Genomic DNA, 21,929 nt, shown 5'->3' on the forward strand with positions numbered 1-21,929 from the left:
GTGAACTCGTGAAACATCCATTATGTGAAAAAGATTTTCAGGGCAGTAATAAATAGAAACAATGTTTTTATGATCATTCACATTAAAAAATAAATAAATATTACATTTTGGAGAATCTGCAAGGTGTATGTAAACTTATGACTAAAGTGTAGGCTTAATCAATGTAACAAAAATCATAACATTATTAGACGCCAAAATGTTGCTTTGATTATCACGTTCTCACGTTGCTATGGTTACTGTGTCAATCATCGCAATTTCATGACTCACAGGACTAAAATTCTGCGGATTCTCTCCCACATTTAAATGCAGTTATTATCACTCTTTTTAATTTACAGTGTGAACGTAACCACTGGTCCTCTACAAGCATGAAAAAATATATTATTTAGATTGTCAATGGCGCTCACTTTAAGCCATCACTTTACCGCGTTCTGCACTCTCACTGAAACTCTCGTCATAAACACTGAAGTTGTCCGCACTGCACAGCTAATCTCTTATTTATATCGCGTCAAGACTTTGTTGTTTATGAGGAGATTTGCGAAAGGATAAAACTCGCGCTGATTCTTTTGAGCGACTTCTCCGCATGGTGACTCAAAACGCCTCTGATTGGCCACTGTGTTCATGCGCTTATATCTGTGATTGGCTACAATGCTCAACACTGACACAACACAATGTAAGCAGTTTCGTTTCGTTTTTGAATAATATTGTGTCCTCCAGTGCCCGGACTCGACTGTACTCGGCAAATTTTCCGAGTCTAAAATGTCCGAGTCCGTGTCAAGTCCGAGTACAAATTCATCCGAGTGCGTGACAAGTCCGAGTTCATTCAAAATTGGACTCGAGTCCGGACTCGAGTGACCTCCCCAACTCTACGACAAAACTTTAGTCAATGTATGAACTATTGTGACCTTGCCCAGGGACAGCAGTTGAAAAGTATTGACACATTTCACATAAATGTTCGTCAGTGTGTATTGTCCCTGTCAAAATATCTACTAAATAAATCAGCACTACATGTAGTTTAGTGATTCGCTAGTCGAGTAATTAGGATGTATTGCTATTGGAATATGCTACTTAGCAGATCAATAAAACAAGCTAAACCCCCGCAAATCTTCGGCGGATAGCCTGTTTGGCTGTAACGTACAGTGCCATTTGATTGTTTATTACCTTGTCCTTGAGACATTTGAGTGTACTTTGTTGACCAACTGTGTATGGTAGGCTATGATTATTATTTTGAGCTTTTACAAAGCAATAACTTGTATTGTTCATGAACGTGTTTCCATAATAATACAATCATAAGTGGATACAGTAAACACAAAACAGTTCAACATGGAGATAGATGGAAACAAAAAACGAAGTTTTCTACTACCCCCGTTTTCCCCTCACACATAAGTGTGTATATTTACTCAAATGCCTTTCCTTTCACATATTTAAAATGACTTGCAGATTTATAACTTTATTACCTCTGCAGAGATTATGACTGTAAACAAAAGATTTGTGTGGCTGATGCTCCTTTGGTTACCCTTAGCAGTAGACTCCGGGGCGGATCCGCCCTCAAGCCGCTAGGTCCGCTCTGGGTCCGCTGTTCTTTCAGACTCAATTCGATCATGCGCACAGAATATGCCCTGCCTCCTGACAGCGCACTGTCAACTCGCGGGCTCGCTACAGACGCTGGGCGGACCCGCTGAACAAACGCGCCTATTTCAACTGTCGCCATTATCACTGAATCCCGCACTGTGAAAAACCTACAACGGCAGGTCGAGTCGACAAACACGGAACACGGTAAGAATAGTTCAAATATGCTTTATTTGTACTTAACATGTAACTTAACATTACCGTTCATACTGTACAACATACCGATGATTTTATTTCTGAAATGATTGTGTCAAAGTACCATAACTTAGTTAGCAAATGGTCATTAGATTTGGCGGAGATTTGAGTAAAAATGTTTTTGGTAATTATAACTCTAAAAAGCTTTTTTTGGATGGAATTATTTCTCTCTGGGAGGTGTGGTGATTTAATATGATTTAACATAGCTACGTTAGCTTTCTGTATTTTTATCAAACCCTGAGCACATCTCCAGGGTTGCCAACTCTCACGCATCTCGCGTGACAGTCACGCATTCAGCCTCAATCTCACGCTCTCACGCTCAACAAAGAAATCTCACGCAAAAATAGACATTCTTCTGTGCTGTATTTTTTTTTCACTCATGTGCACTAAATTTCAGAATTACTATAAACAATTCAGGTTCTTAACTACTGGATGGACCACTAGTTATGGCGCAAATTAGTTAAAAATCTCCCAGAACCTAGAGCGAGCACGCATGCGAGACAGAGACTGTCGTCCAAACCAACCGATAGCGCGCGCACGCACGGCAGAGAGGGAAAGTCTTACAACTGCGCATTTTATCAGTTGCGGCGCCTTCATCTATCGGCTACACTGCAGCACGACGTATATTCACATCAAATGTTAACGCAGAGGAACGGGACACTGCAGTTCACAAAAGTTCATTATTTGCATTGCATGTGCTTTAAAGCCTTGCCGGTTAAACATGTCATTCGCTGCTGATGCGCTGTTCAAATATGCGCTTTACTGAGCGCGTACACTCGACACGCACATGTAAAGCCTGTTACTGGACTAAAAGTTATCTTTTGAGTCTTATATTGCGCTAATACTGTCAAATACAGACAATGTTTACATAAACAAAGTTGGTTATGTCTAAAGTGAAAGCAAACAGAGAAAATTAATTAAAATCTGCTTGTCATATATGCGTGTATATTAGACGCGTCGCGTGCAGTTCTTAAAGAGACAGTAGCCCTAATAATAAACATCCTGCCGCTTGTTCTTAAAGAGATAGTTCACCCAAAACCAAACAGTTGCTGGTCCCCATTGACATACATAGTAGGAAAAAAATATACTATGGAAGTCACAGGGGTACATCAACTGTTTGGTTACTGGCATTCTTTCAAATAACGTTTATTTTCAACAGAAGAAAGAAACTTATTCAGGTTTAAAACAACTTAAGAGAGTAAATTATGACTTTTTGGGGGGAGAACTATGCCGTTAATGTTAATAAAACAACAAAACACACAGAGGAAATCATTCACTGCTCTTGACTGAGAACTTTAAGTCTGTTGTGTTTTATTTTCATATTTGTCCATTTAATTACTTTCTTCAATTCTACTGTTAAATACACCTATAGCTGAAAAAATAAAGCACTGTTTATTTCATTTGTATATTAAGTTGTGTATGTGTAATATGTATCTCTGTTCTTAATTTTTAATAACAAAGAAAATAGTGACAAAGATTTTATCTTCGCCACTTTGACCTAAATGTCTGCCATTCTTTTTTATTTTATATTTTGTTACCTATATTTTGTTATAAGGCTTTGTTTTTAAAATAGGGACATTAGTTTGGCTGTAATGCTCAGTCACATGCAAAATAGTAAAACCAACATGAAAAAGAATCATGATAAAATCGTGATTTTTTCTGAAAAACAAAAACAAAAATTGTGATATTATTGCCATATCGCCCACCCCAGGTGTAAAAAAGTGCCTAGATGTGCTTAGATGCTAAAAATGTGTTATTATTGATCATTATATCACACTACAATTAAACATAATGAAACATTCATTTGAATTGAAATTGTTTTATTAGCTTAGCTAATATTATTTATTAGCTTTTTCTAGAGATGCAGTCATGCATGACATGGTGAAAAATGACTTGAAATAATACTGAAAATAGGTTAAGATGAATGTTAAAGGTGTGCCCCCTAAAAGCACAAGTGCCTGCCCCCCCCCCCCCCCAGTTAACTTCCCGTTTTATAAACATAATTAATATAATACTGTACGTGTGTGTGTTCGTTCTGTTTCAGCTTACAGTTCGTTCAAGTGCTACCAGTCTGATCTAGAGTTTCATCTCCGAATATCTGAGTAAGTAAGATTTAATACTTTTCCAACTTGATTTAGCCAGATATTTTGTCAAATACTGACACTGGTCCCCGCTACAGCATTTAACACTGTACTGGTTTGGTTAGTTTGAGTTCATTTTGGTTTACATCATGACAAATATATTTTCAACCACCTCCCCATGTCATGTTGTTTCAGGTAATTATTTCATATTATATTAAGAGACTGTGTGTGTGTGTGTGTGTGTGTGTGTGTGTGTGTGTGTGTGTGTGTTCTGTTTCAGCTTACAGTTTGTTCAAGTGCTACCAGTCTGATCTAGAGTTTCATCTCCGAATATCTGAGTAAGTAAGATTTCATACTTTTCCAACTTGATTTAGACAGATATTTTGTCAAATACTGACACTGGTCCCCACTACAGCATTTAACACTGTACTGGTTGTCGAGCCCTGCTGTGTAATTATTTGTGAAAAAACACAACAAATTTAGTTCTTTTCCACAACTCACTGTTGCAATCTGTATTTTGTGTTTCTGTAACGTTTCTTTTAGATAAAATGAATAGAAAAACTGTACCTGTCTCCAGCTCCACCTTAAGACGGAGGACCCATGTAGACGTAGATAAACGACTTAAACAAATTAGGGATGACTGCACAAATTTGACTGACTTTCAAATGACAACAGATAGGGAACTTGTATATGTCAATAGAACGTTTGTTGAAGACAGTACAGACAATCCAACTGAAACTGGACTAGACTTTAGTGAGGAGGAAGGTGGCATGGAGGTAGATGCAGACATACAGGAGGGTTTCGTGGTTGGCAGCTGTGATAGGCCGATTCAGACATCTGATTCAGAACATTCAGATAATGAACTGTCTGAGACATTTTCACTCTCTGACAGCATTTCCAACTGGGCCATACACTTTGGAATTTCTTTGGTTGCTTTGACAGCACTATTGTGCATTCTTCGCATTTGCCATCCTGATCTTCCAAAGGATGCTAGAACCCTCCTTAGGACTAAGACAAAGTACTCTATCATAGAAAGAGATGGGGGACAGTACCACTATTTTGGTATTCTGACATCACTTAGAAGTACACTGTCTAAATACATACACACACTGGCAGACAATTTATGTTTGAAGTTACAAATTAACATCGATGGACTATCTTTGTTCAAGAGCTCTAGTCTGCAACTGTGGCCCATTCTTGGACTGCTACTGAGTGTTCCTATGAAAGAACCAGTAGTGATCGGTTTATACTGTGGATCAAAGAAACCAAGCTCAGCAAAAGAGTTTCTTGAAGATTTTGTAACTGAGTTACAACTTCTTGAAAAAGGCTTTGACCTAGAGGGTAAGACATTGAAGCTTGAGCTGGACACAGTCATTTGTGACACACCAGCCAGGTCCTTTGTTAAAAACACAAAGAACCATAATGGTTACCATGGCTGTGACAAATGTTCTCAGCCTGGTAAATACATTAACAGACGCATGACATACCCATGTACAGACTATGCTCTAAGGACAGATGATACATTTGAAAGCATGATTGATGAGGTTCATCATCATGAGGGGTCACATCCATTTAATGGCAGTAGTGTTGGCATGGTTTCACAATTCCCTCTAGATTATATGCATTTGGTTTGTTTAGGTGTGGTTAGGCGTTTGTTGAACATTTGGCTCTGGGGTCCTCTGAATTTCAGAGTACCTGCAAACATAATTGAGAAAATGTCCACTAAACTGGTAGAAATGCGTCCCTATATTCCTGTGGAGTTTGCTCGAAAGCCCAGATCGCTGAGGGAATTAGATCGCTGGAAGGCCACTGAATTGAGGCAGTTTCTGCTGTACACAGGACCTGTAGTATTAAGTACCTTTCTGGACCGAAATATGTACAACAATTTCATGCTACTCTTCTCTGGTATTGCTATTTTAGTAAGTCCTAGACTATCCTGCCACACACAGTATGCTCGCACCTTGCTTAGATCTTTTGTTTCACACTTTGGGGAAATATGTGGCAAAGATCAACTTGTGTATAATGTACATGCTGTGGTCCATCTAGCAGATGAAGTACAACGACATGGTTGTCTTGACTCATTTTCTGCATTTCCCTATGAAAGTTACCTACACAAGATAAAAAGGCTTGTCAGAAAACCAGACTTTCCCCTTGCCCAAATTATTCGTCGATTGTCTGAGATGAGAATTACTGACACTCCTTTAAATGGTGCCTCTTTTAAAAAACAGCACTTTGTTGGGCCACTTGTAGATGGATTGTCAGTGAAAGCACAGTATGGTGAGATGGCCTGTGACAAGTGGACTGTTAAAGTTTCAACCGGGAATAATGTCTTTGTCATTGGAAATGAGATTTGCATGATACATAACATTGTGGAATGCAGTGATGGAGTCTACGTAGTGTACAAAGAATTTTCAGAGAAGTCTTTGTTCTTCACTTACCCATTCAATTCTGACTATCTGAATATCCATACTATTTCAGAAACTTTGGATATACTCAAGTGTGTTAAAGCTTCAGAGCTTGTCCAAAAATGTGTTGTTTTACCTCATAGGGATGGTTTTGTGGCCATACCCTTATTTCATACATTTTAGGAATATCTCCACAGGTAAAAGTTTTAGTTCACCCAAGAATTACAAATATTTTAAGATCATTTACTCACTCTCATTTTATTTTATTTTTTTCATTATTGGGTGAACTAAAACTTTAAGGTTAAAGAGGCTTATCAGTTTTTCTTTTTTTATAATTACCAGTTAAAAGGTAAAGGCATTTACCGGGGAGAATGATAGTTTTAGTTGTAGCTCTTGTGTTCTAATATTAGCTGTAAGAATTGATGCGGTTTCACATTAGTTTTGATGACAGGTGTTTATGTAGAATTAGGACCAGATACAATGACAAAAAATGACATTACCATGCATCATCACAAACACTGCACTCTGAAGCTGGATAACAATTAACTGTAAGTACTTTACTTAACTGTAAGTTGCTTGTTCAATGTGTTCAAAGTCATGTTTGTTTATATAGCACTTTATACAATACATATTGTTTCAAAGCAACTTCACAGTAAGTTGACAGTTCATTGTTGATTCAATTGAGTTCAATAAGGCCACATTTACACTGCAGGTCTTGATGACCAATTCCGATTTGTTGACCATATCTGAATTTCTTTTATTTTTTGGACCAGCTTCTTTAATTTGAAAGTGACCATGCACTTGGTGAAATAACCCAAGGTAGATGTACTGACCTGTTATTGAAACAGGAAGTTAAATTTATCTGGTGCTGTTTGTTACTTCCTTCTCGTTTAAGGATGTTTCACTTAATTGAGTTCCTGCTAAACAAAACCGTAGCAGTGGTGCCACAAAATTGGTACAATGATGGAGTTATCTATTGGCCAAACTACAAAAATGATGAGAGAGTGAACAGGGCAGCGAAAAATTCGGAGGAACCTGGACCTGACTGGAAAAAATATGATGCCAGAGTTATTAAATCATGTGGTATGCTATTTTCTTTTTAAATAATCTAAATGTAAGCAAATATCAAAGTATTTTGCCAATATTTTATATGGGAAGAAAATCCTTTTAATTATATTGTCTCATATTGTTCTGTTGTCTATAGTTCTGTTCTTTTTTACTCTATTAATTTGAAGGTCTACTGAAGTTTAACATGTAGGCTATTTAATTTTTAGATGACTACTTTGTGGCACGACAACTATTGAAGAAAGCTCTAAATTGCAACACATCGGATCTACAGTCTGAAGAGGAAGAGGAGGAGATTCGGCCAAAAAGAAGGCCAAAGCCGATGTTAGTATACGTATATTATCCTTTATATTTCACATAAACTTTTTGGCCTCTATATTTTCTCAAAAACATAATTTAGTGTTATGATATGATGAACCCGACAACCACCACACGTAAAGCCAGCTGAAATAGAGTTAAATGGACAGTATGTTTTCTGGTTTCTCAGAGAAACCATTCTCAACCAATTACATTGATTTACAACTTAAGTTCTTAGGCCAGTGAAAATGTTTATGTAAATACATTTACATTTGGCAGACATTTTTATCCAAAGCAACTTACATTACATTTCAAGGTACACATTTGCGTTCCTATCAGTTCTTGCTTTCCCTGGGAATCGAACCCATGACCTTAGCATTGCAAGCGCCAACACACTCTACTGTTAGAGCTACAGGAAGGCTTAACATTTATTATAATTAATAAGAGTAATTAATAAGATGTTTGTTTTTTCCACCCTAATTTATAGTCATTTCTTGGGAGACTCTGATGAGAGCGAGGAGGAAGATGCTCATAAAAAGAGAGGCAACCTTTTAGCACCACCACCATCATCACATTGCCTTCACCATACCTAGAGATTGGCATGGTTTTATTTCAGTTAGCCTAAAAGCTAGTTTGATTTGCATTGAGAGATGATCTTATGGAAAGTACCCCATGCCAATCTCTAGGTATGGTGAAGGCTATGTGATGATGTGGGGCTATTTTAATTCCAAAGGCCAAGGGAACTTTATCAGGATGCATAGTATCCTAATTTTTTTTTTTTTTTAAATACTTAAAAATAAAAATCTGCCTGCCTCTATGGGAATTTAACATAGGGGTGTACTAACTTATGCACCATGTATTTTAAGGAAGAACATTTATTTATTTACGATACATTATTCATTCACAAAGAAAATTGGTGTCCTTAAAGGTTGGATTTTTCCTAATTTTTTAAATTAAGGCATTACGTTCAATTTCCAAAATATGATTTTTTATTCCTCTTTTTAGTCAACTTTAGCATGGGTGTATTCACTTATGCATTGCACTGTATGTACAGACACTGACAAACCATTTTATTAACAATGTCAACTATAAAGCTGACACACTGTTGGTGTAGAGTATTGGGTGTTGAAGAGAATGTGAAACCATGTGGAGGTCACTGTATAAACCACCGTTATCTAAAAGAGCAGGGGATATACAGGCTTCTTCACTGTGCCTTCGCTGTTAATGCTTTTATTTCAGTTCTTAATCCTGAAGTTACTGATTGTCCGTTCTGCTCAAAAAGATAAACTGTTTTTCATGCCACATAAGGCAGAGCAAAATCCATTTAAAGGACATAACAAGTAACTAAAATTTTTCAACAAAAACAAAAAAAACTGACATGAGTAAAAAAAAAAAAAAAAAATCTTTAAAAATTACAATGTTCAAAATGAGTTTCTTGCTAGCCAGAACCCATATGTCACTCAGGTGACCAAGATCATTTACAGACATCTGTGTGCCTTGTCTAAACAGCCTTTTTAAAATAGAATTAATTATTGCAACACAAATTGGCCTAAACCATTAACAATATAATAGCATGGTGGACCACACATTTATAATACCTGAAAAGTACTGATAAAATTGCAAATTACAGAATCTGAACTTTAAAACCACATATAGTGACACTTATAAATGTACCATCTTCAATAATTGCAAAAAAAGAAAAAAATCCATAAAATAAATTGTATGTATACATAAGTTCCAAACAATAACCATTTATAAAATGTAGGAAACGATGACTCATTATGAAAATAAAGTGTTTAATAGGACTCATCATTTTAGAAGCTCAATAGTCCAATGGCAGAAATGTCTGTATCCGTCCTGTCACAGTCTTTTCTGTGTCAATCTCAGTCTATCTCTCTCTCCTCCTCTTCTTCTTCTTTATTCCTCCTTTTCTCATCCAAATCACTTTTTTATTTCTTCTTTCTTCATCTGTACTTCTGCTATAATTCATTCTTGTTCAATTATCATATTTTCTTGATCATGTCTGTATTTTTCTTCTCTCTATCTTCTCTTTCTTTCTGCTGTTTTTAATTCTCTGATTTTCATTCTCTCTCTTCACCTCTTCTATATTTTGATGATATTCAGCTCTTCGCTGTTTTTCTTCTTCTGATTGTTTCTGGTTTTCAATCTCTCGTTTCTCCTGTTCTGCTTTTTTCTTTTTCTTCAAACTCTTTTCTGAGTTTTTCCTCTTTTTCTCTGAATTGATTCTGCATTTTCTTTCTCTCTTCATCTGCTCTTTGTTTCTCCTCGTTGAGCTTCTTCATCATGTTTTTCATGTCCATCTCATATTTAGCTTGTAATTCTTCTCTCTGATTCTGCATTTCTCTTTCTCTCTCTTTCAGTATTTCCCCCATTCTCTTTTTAATGGACATCTCTGCCTCCTCAAACATGCTGTTAGTGAAGTATCGACCATCATTAGCATTCTTCACTTCTTCTATCATCTTCAACAGTTGAGTAACTTGAGTTTTGTCTTGTTTTTCTCTGTTATTGAACACCAGGAATCTGTTTCCACAATCTCTGATCAGTTTCTTCAGTTCTGCAGAGTTACTTCTCTTCACATAATCCTCTATAGATTCATCCTCAAGTTCGTCTCCTCTAGTGAACAGAACGATGCTGAACTGAGCAGATTTATGACCAAAGATCTTCTTTATTAGATCAACAGTGTATACTTCTTCCATGTTGAATCTTCCCAAACTCAACACAATGACAAACACATGAGGTCCAGGTGATGAAAGTGAAATGCATTTCATTATTTCTTCCACCACTTGATCATTTGGCAGTGTTGTGTCAAAGAGTCCTGGAGTATCAACAACAGCTACTGATCGACCATCAACTTCACCAACTCCCTTTTCACACACAGTTGTCACTGACTCTACGCTTATGTCACACTCAAACTCGTTTCTTCCCAGAATAGTGTTTCCTGTCGCACTCTTTCCATTTCCTGTCTTTCCGATCAGCACAATCCTCAAACGCTCCAGATCATCCAGTTCACATTCAGCACCTGAAAATAAAGTTGATAGACAAAAAGACTTAGTGAAAACAAGTGCAGAAGCTGAAAATGATTATGTTGGATAAAGAAGTTGAGTCTTCCGTTATTTTTCGACCCTTTAAAACATTAGTTTCTATATGAAGTGTATTCACTCACCCACTGACTGAAGTAACTCTTTGATTTTATTCTCCATTTTCTTCAGCTCTTCTTTATGTTGTTTCTCCAGTTCATGTCTGACTCTGTTCTCTTGAGCTTTCACATACATCTGAAGTGAATATGGTTCAGTCTTCATGTTATCTATATAATCCAGTAGATCTGGGATCTGTCTAGAGTTTTCAGACTCCTTTAACCCCATCACTCTGTACTGACCTCCACAGAGACTGACTGACCTCTGAGAGTCTGGGCTGGATTTGACCAAATCTGTCACTGATTCTTCAACACTGAGCTCTGATGTGAAAAGCAGAATGAAATGCTTTCTAGAGTCAAAAATCCTCTGGATCTTCTCTATTTCTGCTTTGTGTTCATCAGTAAGAGTCCCAGCAGGAATAATGAGGAGGAAAACATGAACTCCAGGATCACAGAGAGACACACAGCGGAGAGTCTGACACATCACTTCCTCCTCTGAGAGCTGATTGACAGCTGGAAGCTCCACCAGACTGATCACATGACCATGAAGCTCCACTTCATAAATCACACACTCTTTGCTGGAATCCCTCTGGTGTGACAAGGAAAGTGTTTTTTGTCCCATAAAACATTTCGATACAGAGGCCTTCAGAGCCGCATCACTTCCGCACAACACCAGGTTCAGTTCAGGTTTACTAGATGCCCGTAATGACACTGAAAAACATATTAAGCAGAACATCTGTTTTTACACTTATTTCTAAAAATACACAAAAACAAACAAACATGTGATTAATTACCAATAAGGCAAACAGAGTCAAGTCACATTTATTTCTACAGCGCTTTTTACAATACAGATTGTATCAAAGCAGCTTTACAGAGATAACAGGAAAATAATGCCACAAACTTTGTTTCCAAAAGAAAATAGCGCCACATTCCAGCTTAAGGAAGTTCATTTCAAGATGTTTCATTTTTGTTTTAAAAAAGTTATTAATTTAGTTCATTTATATATATTTATCCGCAATGGAGAAAACCATGATGTCATCGTCCAGCTCAGTTCAGTTCTCATATAATGGTGTCAATGCAGGCAGTAGGGCTGGGCGATTTAAATCGTGAGATTGTTATGCGCATCTCGTCAGTAAAGCCGGTTCCTTGATTAGTAGTAAATCGCCATCACCTGCTTTCAGATGGAGCGGCATTTACTACAAAGAGCCGTAGTTAACTGACAAGCTGAGCCATATCACATCAATATCGCGGACGTATCGCCAGCGATATTTAATGCGATATGGCTCAGCTTGTCAGTTAACTACGGCTCTTTGTACACAGCAAACACTCCAGTGTTAAATTAACACTCCTGGGAGTGTATATGAACACTCAAGAGTGTTTAAGTTAATGAGATAATTAAGTGATTAATTTAGTGATGATTGAGCATTATTGAAGACACCTGATGTTAACAAGCAGAATCACTGAAGGAGAAAATCTCAAATTGTAAGCCACCGTTATGACGATCAATGGTTGCTTTAGTTGGACTCTTGACCCATATATTATTAACTTTAGATTTTGTTTGGCTGTTGTATCTGGCTTATAATCGCCAGTTGAACAAAGAGAAAAGTGATCTGATGGTGTTGGTTATGTAATGACAATCATCATTTGAACTTGATCACTGAACTTATTAAAATCCTTCTTTCTGACTTCGATTTATGTTGTTGGTTACAGCATAACTGTGAATCTGCATAAATGCCCAGAATTTTTTATATAATATAAAGGATTTCTTAAAAGTTGTTTAAAAAACAAAAATCATTATTTTAGGCACACACAGACGTCAAGATTCAGTCTATGCATCTCAACAATGGTGAGGAGCAGAATATTCAATTAGGAAAAGGAAATTACATAGACAATTCAGATCATAATTTATTCATACCGCAATGCATGATGGGAGCCATTAATGAGTTGTGATTGGTGGCAGCCACTGCAACATGCTTTATTATTGTCACCATTGTTGAGATTCACAGGCTGATTATTGATGTCTGTGTTTTAAATGAATTTATCTGAATGTCTTTTGATCAGAACAATGTTTATTAAATATACTGAATTATAAGTAAAGTACTGATAATCATAGGCTGAAGAATCACTAAACTGCTGCTAACAAGTTAAACCAAACTATATCAATAAGTTTCCTTTTTCAGATCACAGCATGATTATGTCAAAACATAACCAACACTATAAGATAACATTTTACTTTGTTCATTTAACTGTTATAAATCAATAACAGCAGACAAACAACAGTAAATATTAAAGTAAACATATAATGGTCTAGAGCCCAACTAAAGCAAACACCCATCACCTTAATGGTAACTTACAATTTGTGATTTTCTCCTTCAGTGATTCTGCTTGTTAACATCAGGTGTCTTCAATAATGCTCAATCATCACTTTATTAATCACTTAATTATCTCCTCAGCCCTAAATGCCGCTTCATCTGAAAGCAGGTGATGGTGATTTACTACTAATCAAGGAACCGGCTTTACTGACGAGATGCGCATAACAATATCGCGATTTAAATCGCCCAGCCCTAGCAGGCAGCGTCTCATATTGTTGAATATTAAATTAAATGTAAAAATCCCCAGTGTTAAATTAATACTGCTCTGTGTTTATATAATCCACACTCACTCAGGGTGTTGGAAGTAACACTGAAACAGTGTTAAAGTTGATGAGATAATTAAGTGATTAATTGAGTGATGATTGACCATTATTGAAGACACCTGATGTTAACAAGCAGAATAACTGAAGGAGAAAACCATAATTAAAGTCACCATTATGGAGATCAGTGTTTGCTTTAGTTGGGCTCTAGACCCTTATATTATTAACTTGTACATGAGTTATAACAGCCAGATGAACAAAGAAAAAAGGTGATCTGATGGTGTTGGTTGTGCTTTAACATAATCATTATTTCACAATCATTTGACCTGAATCTCTGAACTCATATAGAGTCCAATTTATGAGTTAGGTTTACTTTATTGATTATAACAGCACTGTCTTTGTAGAGAATAATATTTATAGCTTTTTCAATGTAATCCAAAGGATTTCTTAATAGTTGTTCTGACTTGGTAATTAGGATTCATTACAAATAAAAAGATAAAACTGCCCATAATAAATCACGCTGTTCATCAAGGATAATCAATGTTCATCTCTGTGAAGACTTACTGTCGGGAGGGTCTCTGTCTTTGCTCCTTTCTCTCCATCGAAATACTGCAGAAATAAAAGCATTTGCAACTTAACTCTTTGATACGACACAATAATCACTTTTCTTCTACAAAACACAAAATTGAGAATAGGTAAAAAGCAATAAGATTTATTAACTCTCTAAAGAAGTTTAAGATGTTATCATGGTAAACATAAAACACAGGAATAGGCAATACCAAAATGAAGTTAAAGGGTGTAATGAGGTATAATAATGAGCTAGAAATTCAATCATCTTTATTTATCAACCACATGCCATCAGCATTAACAAAATCAAGGATGAGCTTCAGTCAGTTCTCTTGACCTCGTGGTATTTTTTTTTCTTTTCTTCAAAAATAGCCACAGATGTGAGGCTTAAATCTTCTGTATATGTTAGACAATCTACAACATAATAAATAAAGCTAGGAGACCAACATTAGTATATACTGTCTTTGTATTTGTACAAAACATATTCAGTGTTTCATCAAGTATATGAAGCACATCATTTCAGTACTTAGTAGTTTAACAATTTCAGATGACATTTTATCAGCTTTATCTGCTTGTACATTTGAATATGAGCCTTCAGTGTGATTAATACCATTTAGAAACAGCATTTCACTATAAATAGGACACTATGAACACTCATTCAACTATTAAAAAGATTCATAGAGCAATCTCTGACCTCTGAACATGCTGATATTCTGTTTCTCCTCCGTCTCTTTCTTTAGTCTTCAGTTCATCATCTTCTCTGACGTCTGTCTGTTCTGTTCATCACCCTGTGAAATATTACACTGATTTTACTTCATTAACACACACTAATGAGATCATGTTACCACACTATGTGCACAAGATTTATTTTAATATGCTAATCATTAATATGCTGTTGTTTATAATATTTTTGTTTAATCCAAACACACGCATGAAATAAATCACTATGTGTATAAAAACTGAATTATTGTTTTTGGATATTGGTGTATCTGAGCATCTAATTAAACTGATTTGCTCAAAGATGCATTCTTAGCTTTTTATTGAATCACAAAAATAGACTTTTGAGGCATTTGTTTAGCAACATACACAATGTTTAATAAAAGTGTATGCAATAATGGTAAAATATGTACCTTTACACTTAATAACAACTGAATACACAGCAAAAACTCCAGTGTTAAATTAACACTCCTGGGAGTGTATATGAGTCCACACTCAAGAGTGTAAAGTGTTAAAATATGAGTGTTAAATTAACACCCAAGAGTGTTAAAGTTAATGAGCTAATTAAGTGACTAATTTAGTGAAGATTGATCATTATTGAAGACACCTGATGTTAACAAGCAGAATCACTGAAGGAGAAAATCACAAAGTGTAAGCCACCGTTATGGTGATGGGTGTTTGCTTTAGTTGGGCTCTAGACCCTTATATTATTCACTTTAGATTTTGTTTGGCTGCTGTATCTGAGTTATATCTGCCAGATGAACAAAGAGAAAAAGTGATCTGATGATGCCAGTTATATTATGACAATCTTCATTTGAACTTGATTACTGAACTCTTATTTCTGACTTAGATTTATGTTGTTGGTTACAGCATAACTGTGAATCTGCATAAATGCCCAGAATTTTAGATATATTACAAAGGATTTCTTAAAAGTTGTTTTGAAAAAAAATCTTTCTTTTAGGCACACACAGACGTCAAGATTCAGTCTATGCATCTCAACAATGGTGACGAGCAGAATATTCAATTAGGAAAAGCAAATTACATAGACAATTCAGATCATAATTTATTCATACCGCAATGCATGATGGGAGCCATTAATGAGTTGTGATTGGTGGCAGCCACTGCAACATGCTTTATTATTGTCACCATTGTTGAGATTCACAGGCTGATTATTGATGTCTGTGTTTCTAAATAAATTCATTTGAAAGTCTTTTTGATCAGAACAAGGAAATATTTTTGAATTATATGAAAAATACTGAAAATCATATGCTGTAGAATCACAGAGCTGCTGTAATTGACAACTTAAACCATCTCAATAAGTTTCGTTTTTCGGATCTCAACATGATTATGTCAAAACATAACCAACACTATCAGATCACATTTTTTCTTTGTTCATCTGACTGTTATTAATGAATAACAGCAGACAAGCAAAATTTAAAGTAAACAAATAAGGGTCAAGAGTAGGGCTGTGCGATATATATCGTGAGATTGTTATGCGCATCTCGTCAGTAAAGCCGGTTCCTTGATTAGTAGTAAATCACCATCACCTGCTTTCAGATGAAGCGGCATTTAGGGCTGATGAGATAATTAAGTGATTAATTTAGTGATGATTGAGCATTATTGAAGACACCTGATGTTAACAAGCAGAATCACTGAAGAAGAAAATCACAGATTGTAAGTTACCATTAAGGTGATGGGTGTTTGCTTTAGTTGGGCTCTAGACCATTATATGTTTACTTTAATATTTACTGTTGTTTGTCTGCTGTTATTGATTTATAACAGTTAAATGAACAAAGTAAAATGTTATCTTATAGTGTTGGTTATGTTTTGACATAATCATGCTGTGATCTGAAAAAGGAAACTTATTGAGATAGTTTGGTTTAACTTGTTAGCAGCAGTTTAGTGATTCTTCAGCCTATGATTATCAGTACTTTACTTATAATTCAGTATATTTAATAAACATTGTTCTGATCAAAAGACATTCAGATAAATTCATTTAAAACACAGACATCAATGATCAGCCTGTGAATCTCAACAATGGTGACAATAATAAAGCATGTTGCAGTGGCTGCCACCAATCACAACTCATTAATGGCTCCCATCATGCATTGCGGTATGAAAAAAATTATGATCTGAATTGTCTATGTAATTTACTTTTCCTAATTGAATATTCTGCTCGTCACCATTGTTGAGATGCATAGACTGAATCTTGACGTCTGTGTGTGCCTAAAAGAGTGATTTTTTTTTTTTTAAAAACAACTTTTAAGAAATCCTTTATATTATATCAAAAATTCTGGGCATTTATGCAGATTCACAGTTATGCTTTAACCAACAACATAAATCGAAGTCAGAAAGAAGGATCTTAATGAGGTCAGTGATCAAGTTCAAATGATGATTGTCATAATATAACCAACACCATCAGATCACTTTTTTCTTTGTTCAACTGGTGATTATAATTCAGAAACAACAGACAAACAAAATCTAAAGTTAATAATATAAGGGTCAAGAGTCCAACTAAAGCAACCATTGATCGTCATAACGGTGGCTTACAATTTGAGATTTTCTCCTTCAGTGATTCTGCTTGTTAACATCAGGTGTCTTCAATAATGTTCAATCATCACTAAATTAATCACAATTATATCATTAACTTAAACACTCTTGAGTGTTCATATACACTCCCAGGAGTGTTAATTTAACACAGGAGTGTTTGCTGTGTACAAAGAGCCGTAGTTAACTGACAAGCTGAGCCATATCGTATTAAATATCGCTGGCGATACGTCCGCGATATTGATGTGATTTGGCTCAGCTTGTCAGTTAACTACGGCTCTTTGTAGTAAATGCCGCTCCATCTGAAAGCAGGTGATGGTGATTTACTACTAATCAAGGAACCGGCTTTACTGACGAGATGCGCATAACAATATCGCGATATATATCGCACAGCCCTAGTCTAGAGCCCAACTAAAGCAAACACCCATCACCGTAACGGTAACTTACAATTTGTGATTTTCTCCTTCAGTGATTCTGCTTGTTAACATCAGGTGTCTTCAATAATGCTCAATCATCACTAAATTAATCACTTAATTATCTCATTAACTTTAACACTCTTGAGTGTGAATTTAACACTCATATTTTAACACTTTACACCCTTGAGTGTGGACTCATATACACTCCCAGGAGTGTTAATTTAACACTGGAGTTTTTGCTGTGTACAATTGCACATTTTGCACTTAAAACAGGCCTATACATAATCTTAGACAACCGTGTGACACATGAAAGTGAAACCAACCGTTTCTGCAGCTCATAGGCTGTAGTTACTCTCCCAGTTAATCTAAAATTATCATTTTGTGTTGTATATCATATTTACATATTGTCCAATTCTCCACAAAGACTGTCTTTAAAGTAAAAGCGATACCTGTATGTCGAGGTTTGTCAATCTCTTCATGAACGCAGGAACCAGAAATAATCCTGTGTGGGTGGAGTTTGTGACGTCGCAGTCTGTGTCAAAAAGTAGGAGGAGTTCATACTGAAATATGATTATGACATATTAATAAAATACCGATTGCGATTAAACTCGCAAGTTTCCTAAAACAAGCATTACTTTCATGGACTCTTGTTTATAGTCATAATTTCTCCCATATAAATGTACCATTTGGATTCTTAGATAGGCTATAAGGGTTAGATTTTTTTTTTTTTTTTTTTGCGAATTGGTTTAAAAGGGGAATTCGGCGCATTGAGGCCATCTGCTGGTTAAAGATGTAAATTAAACGAGAAGACGGGAAAATATCATCAATGGCATGTCCCGGGGCATGAGTATCTGAGTATATCTGAGTATAATTTATCTGAGTATAATTTACCTCTTTCAGAAAAGGTGCTTGACACCTTTCTTTATCGGGTTTGACATTCATCCCATTCTGAAACAGAAAACCCAGAGTTTCCCTCATTTCAGGGTAGTTTTCACTAAACCTCCTTTCTGAAACAGGCCTCTGCAAAACAGCAACAAAGCCTTGTCTTTAATGTGTAATCTGTAACATCATTAAACATCATTCAATATAATTTTTTTTTCTGTATAATCTGAGTATACAGATTTATTTGAGTGTTAAGAACTTTACACTAAACTTTATCAGCTTACTGTAATCATACAATGCAATTTATTCCTTCGAAGTGGGTTTCTAAGCCTCGAGAAGCAGCCCGTGTGTTTGTGTTTTTCACTGAAAGGGAGTTTTCGATGTGTGTTTTGGGAAAGGTCAGTGTTGTGGCGCTGGTGTTTCTGCACGGACTGTGAAAGCTGCCGCACCGCCGGAAGTTCATTCCACGCTTCGACTCGTCCTGCAGTCAGGCGCGAGACGCAACAACAGTGAATGTAACTGTTAGCCTAGTATAATCTCATATTATAATGTCAATATTTCCGGCTGATATTTCATGACAAAATCGAAAGAAATGAGAAAGACATTGATTATATAAATTATATTAAGAAGACTAATTTGCTATTATAAGAATTTTATTTATTGCATTGTGACAATACTTACAAGACATTATACTACATTTAAACTGCTCAACTTTCATTTTTTTTTAAATAATAATACAGCAGAGTATATATTTATAAATGATCCTTATTGTTGTGTCAGTATAATGTAAGTTATGTTAATTTTGTTATGAAGATAAATATTAGTTTCTGTTGCTTTTTAGCTAATAATCTCAGTCTGAGTGAGGTTGATAAGTGCATGTTTTAGGACTATTAAGATTGTTTTATTGTGACTTTGGCAATGAAGTACAATATTTAATGTTAAAATAAACAGGCCACTATTTATTGTTCAGACTTTGTTTGATTCTCACTCTTCAGTGCATAACCACATGTGAGTATTTGTAGTGAGAATAAAGTTTTTTCTCTAGTTTTTCGGCTCATAATCTCAGGCTCAGTTGATCAGATTCAGTCTCTTCTGACAGTCTTGTGTGTGTGTGTGTGTGTGTGTAAGAGGACCAGGAGAACGTCCAGATCCTGCTGGCGGGTGAAGGTCAGCAGGCCAATCAGAAGAGAATCACCACACCGTACATGACCAAATACGAGCGTGCGCGAGTCTTGGGGACACGAGCACTGCAGATCGCGTGAGTGACCTCTGACCCCTGACCCCTGCACAAACATACCTCAGTTTACAGCTGGACTATAGAGCTGAGGTTTGCAGACCTGCCAACCTGTACGCATTTAGACCTCAAAGTACGCTGGTGCGATTTGTCACTCTAAACTCAGTTTACTCAAACTCTAAACGCAAAAAACCTGTGCACACGCAGTCCTCAAATCAAGCAACAGCGGAAGAAGAAGAGTTCGACCAATCATAGCGCTGGGATCATTCCCCAAATAGCAAGCGGGGGTGATTGACAGATGATCATTATATATGATCGTGATCATCATTACTATCATTAAAAAGAGACTGAAAATCGACCGCTAAAACTCTTCCACTCCCGCCGTCTGACTGATTTCTTCAGCGAGGACAGTAACGTTACAGTATCACTCAATCAATCAACTTTTATTTATATAGCACAATACAAGCAACAGTAGTTGGCCATTGTGCTGTACAACAGGATCAAAATAAAGCCTGTTTCTCCTGTAGTTGCAGTTCTGATAACTCCTGCAGGGAAACGGGCCGGGATGTGTAAAGGTGAAATATTGTGTTGAGTTACTTAATCCTCTGGATTTGACGATCAGACGGGAGTGATTGTGTGGATTAACTTAAAATACGCTCTGTCAATCATGATCACTCAGAGGAGAAGACATCATTCAGCCATGCAGATTATGAAATGTTCAAGCTGAACAATATAATCTAAATAAGTTTTAAATTGCTGACTCAGTGATTATGAAAGTGCTGTGACTCTTGTGTATGACTGATGAGCGTGAGTTTGGAGAAACAGAAGTTTATTTATTCATTCTCAGTGTGTTGAGAAACACAGCCTGCATGTGTTACCTTATTTTATTAAAGGGGTCATCGGATGCCCATCCTCCACAAGTTGGTTTGATTCTTTAGGGTCTTCATGTAAAGTTTGTAACACATTTTGGTTAAAATTGCTCAATGGTTGTGTAAAACAACTCCCTTTACCTCCTCAAAAACAGCTCTGTTCACAGCGACCCGTTTCAGTGCACGTCTCTTTAAATGATCATGAGGTGTGCATTTTTCTTTAAGGCCGCGGTTCCACCAAAGCGTTTTTAGCTGGCTAAAACGCTCTGCAGAAAACGCCTAGCTGTGAGCGCCTGAGATGAGCGTTTTGGCTGTGCAGCGGCTTTTTCAGTTGAGACGCTTTGACTCGGCTAACTTATACTTGATATTCTTTTAGAATATAAAGGATTCGTTTCACTATTATTGGTCCTGTTTATTCATTGTGAACCGTTTTCTATAAATGTGTTTGTATTGGCTAACGTTTATTCAGCTAATGTGTGTCCTGTTTATAATGTGCACATCTGCTCGTCACACATATAAACCCTTCTTTCTGTGAGATTTAGGATCATGTTTGGATATTGGAATAATAAATTAAGTAGCTTTTCTTAAATTAATCACATCTGCACACAATGTTCCTGTTTTTGTTGTTTTTTTGTGTGTGTTTTCTAGGGGTTTCTTAATTTTAGACTAGTTGACCAGTTCACATTATGCAATGCAATATTAATCATGAAAAATGATGTGGAAAAAAAGTGACTTTCACTGTATCTCATAATGTTGCCCAGTCAGTGACATCTTTGATTTAAATTAAAAACTTTAGAAAAAAGCTAGAATTATGAAGATAGGCGTGTGTCTGTGTGTGTCCCGTCTCACACTGATGGTGCTCAAGCTTGGCAGGTCTGGGTTTGCTCTGCTAGCGCTGCAGTGCTGCTCAGTGACATCATTTCCTGTGTGACAGGATGTGTGCGCCAGTGATGGTGGAGCTGGAAGGAGAGACGGATCCGCTGCAGATCGCCATGAAGGAGCTCAAGTACGACACACACACACACACTTATCACGGACTCACGACTGTTGTTGACTCCAGGATCTGTTCAGATGAAGCGCTCGTTGTAGAAAAGCGTCTGATAAATGAATACATGTAAATGTGAAAGTCATAGTGAGAGCTCATGTCTGTGTTATATAATATACACACACAAAACTGCCGTGTGTGTGTTTCTCGTTTGTGTTGTTTCTCATCTGTCGTGTTGATGACGTGTGTGTGTGTTA

General features: G+C 36.4%; 2 protein-coding genes and 1 long non-coding RNA gene across 3 annotated transcripts in view; 2 read left to right on the forward strand and 1 right to left on the reverse strand.

Annotated features, from left to right (window-relative positions):
* Positions 1-1,648: 1,648 nt before the first annotated feature.
* LOC311087641 lies at positions 1,649-4,242 on the forward strand. The gene is made up of 3 exons (XR_014607335.1): positions 1,649-1,773; positions 3,866-3,923; positions 4,183-4,242. It is a non-coding gene; the product is annotated as an uncharacterized lncRNA (long non-coding RNA).
* A 3,817-nt stretch (positions 4,243-8,059) lies between these two features.
* LOC311087277 (GTPase IMAP family member 8-like) lies at positions 8,060-18,262 on the reverse strand. The gene is made up of 5 exons (XM_084120572.1): positions 18,152-18,262; positions 14,717-14,810; positions 14,020-14,064; positions 10,854-11,534; positions 8,060-10,709 (listed from the first exon to the last, which is right to left on the reverse strand). Exons 2-5 carry the CDS (start codon positions 14,724-14,726, stop codon positions 9,832-9,834), a joined length of 1,614 nt encoding a protein of 537 aa, XP_083976698.1. The 5' UTR covers positions 14,727-14,810; positions 18,152-18,262; the 3' UTR covers positions 8,060-9,831.
* Positions 18,156-21,929, forward strand: part of LOC311081559 (DNA-directed RNA polymerases I, II, and III subunit RPABC2-like) — a gene marked incomplete at its 5' end in the record, with an annotated part of 120,047 nt that continues 116,273 nt past the window's right edge. Inside the window, 3 exons of the mRNA XM_084112114.1 lie at positions 18,156-18,246; positions 19,713-19,842; positions 21,622-21,693. Coding sequence (XP_083968240.1) covers positions 18,156-18,246; positions 19,713-19,842; positions 21,622-21,693 — 293 coding nt within the window. The remainder of the gene's footprint in view (positions 18,247-19,712; positions 19,843-21,621; positions 21,694-21,929) is intronic.

Source organism: Abramis brama (genome assembly GCF_963993115.1).
Source record: "Abramis brama genome assembly, chromosome: 1".
In the NCBI taxonomy this organism is placed as follows: domain Eukaryota; kingdom Metazoa; phylum Chordata; class Actinopteri; order Cypriniformes; family Leuciscidae; genus Abramis; species Abramis brama.

Excerpts from the sequence above, each read along its gene's own strand:
- LOC311087277 (XM_084120572.1), bottom strand. Across the intron at positions 11,535-14,019 it reads AGACAGAGACCCTCCCGACA|TGTCATTACGGGCATCTAGT; the intron begins GTAAGTCTTCAC and ends TATGTTTTTCAG. Across the intron at positions 10,710-10,853 it reads AGAGTTACTTCAGTCAGTGG|GTGCTGAATGTGAACTGGAT; the intron begins GTGAGTGAATAC and ends CTTTATTTTCAG.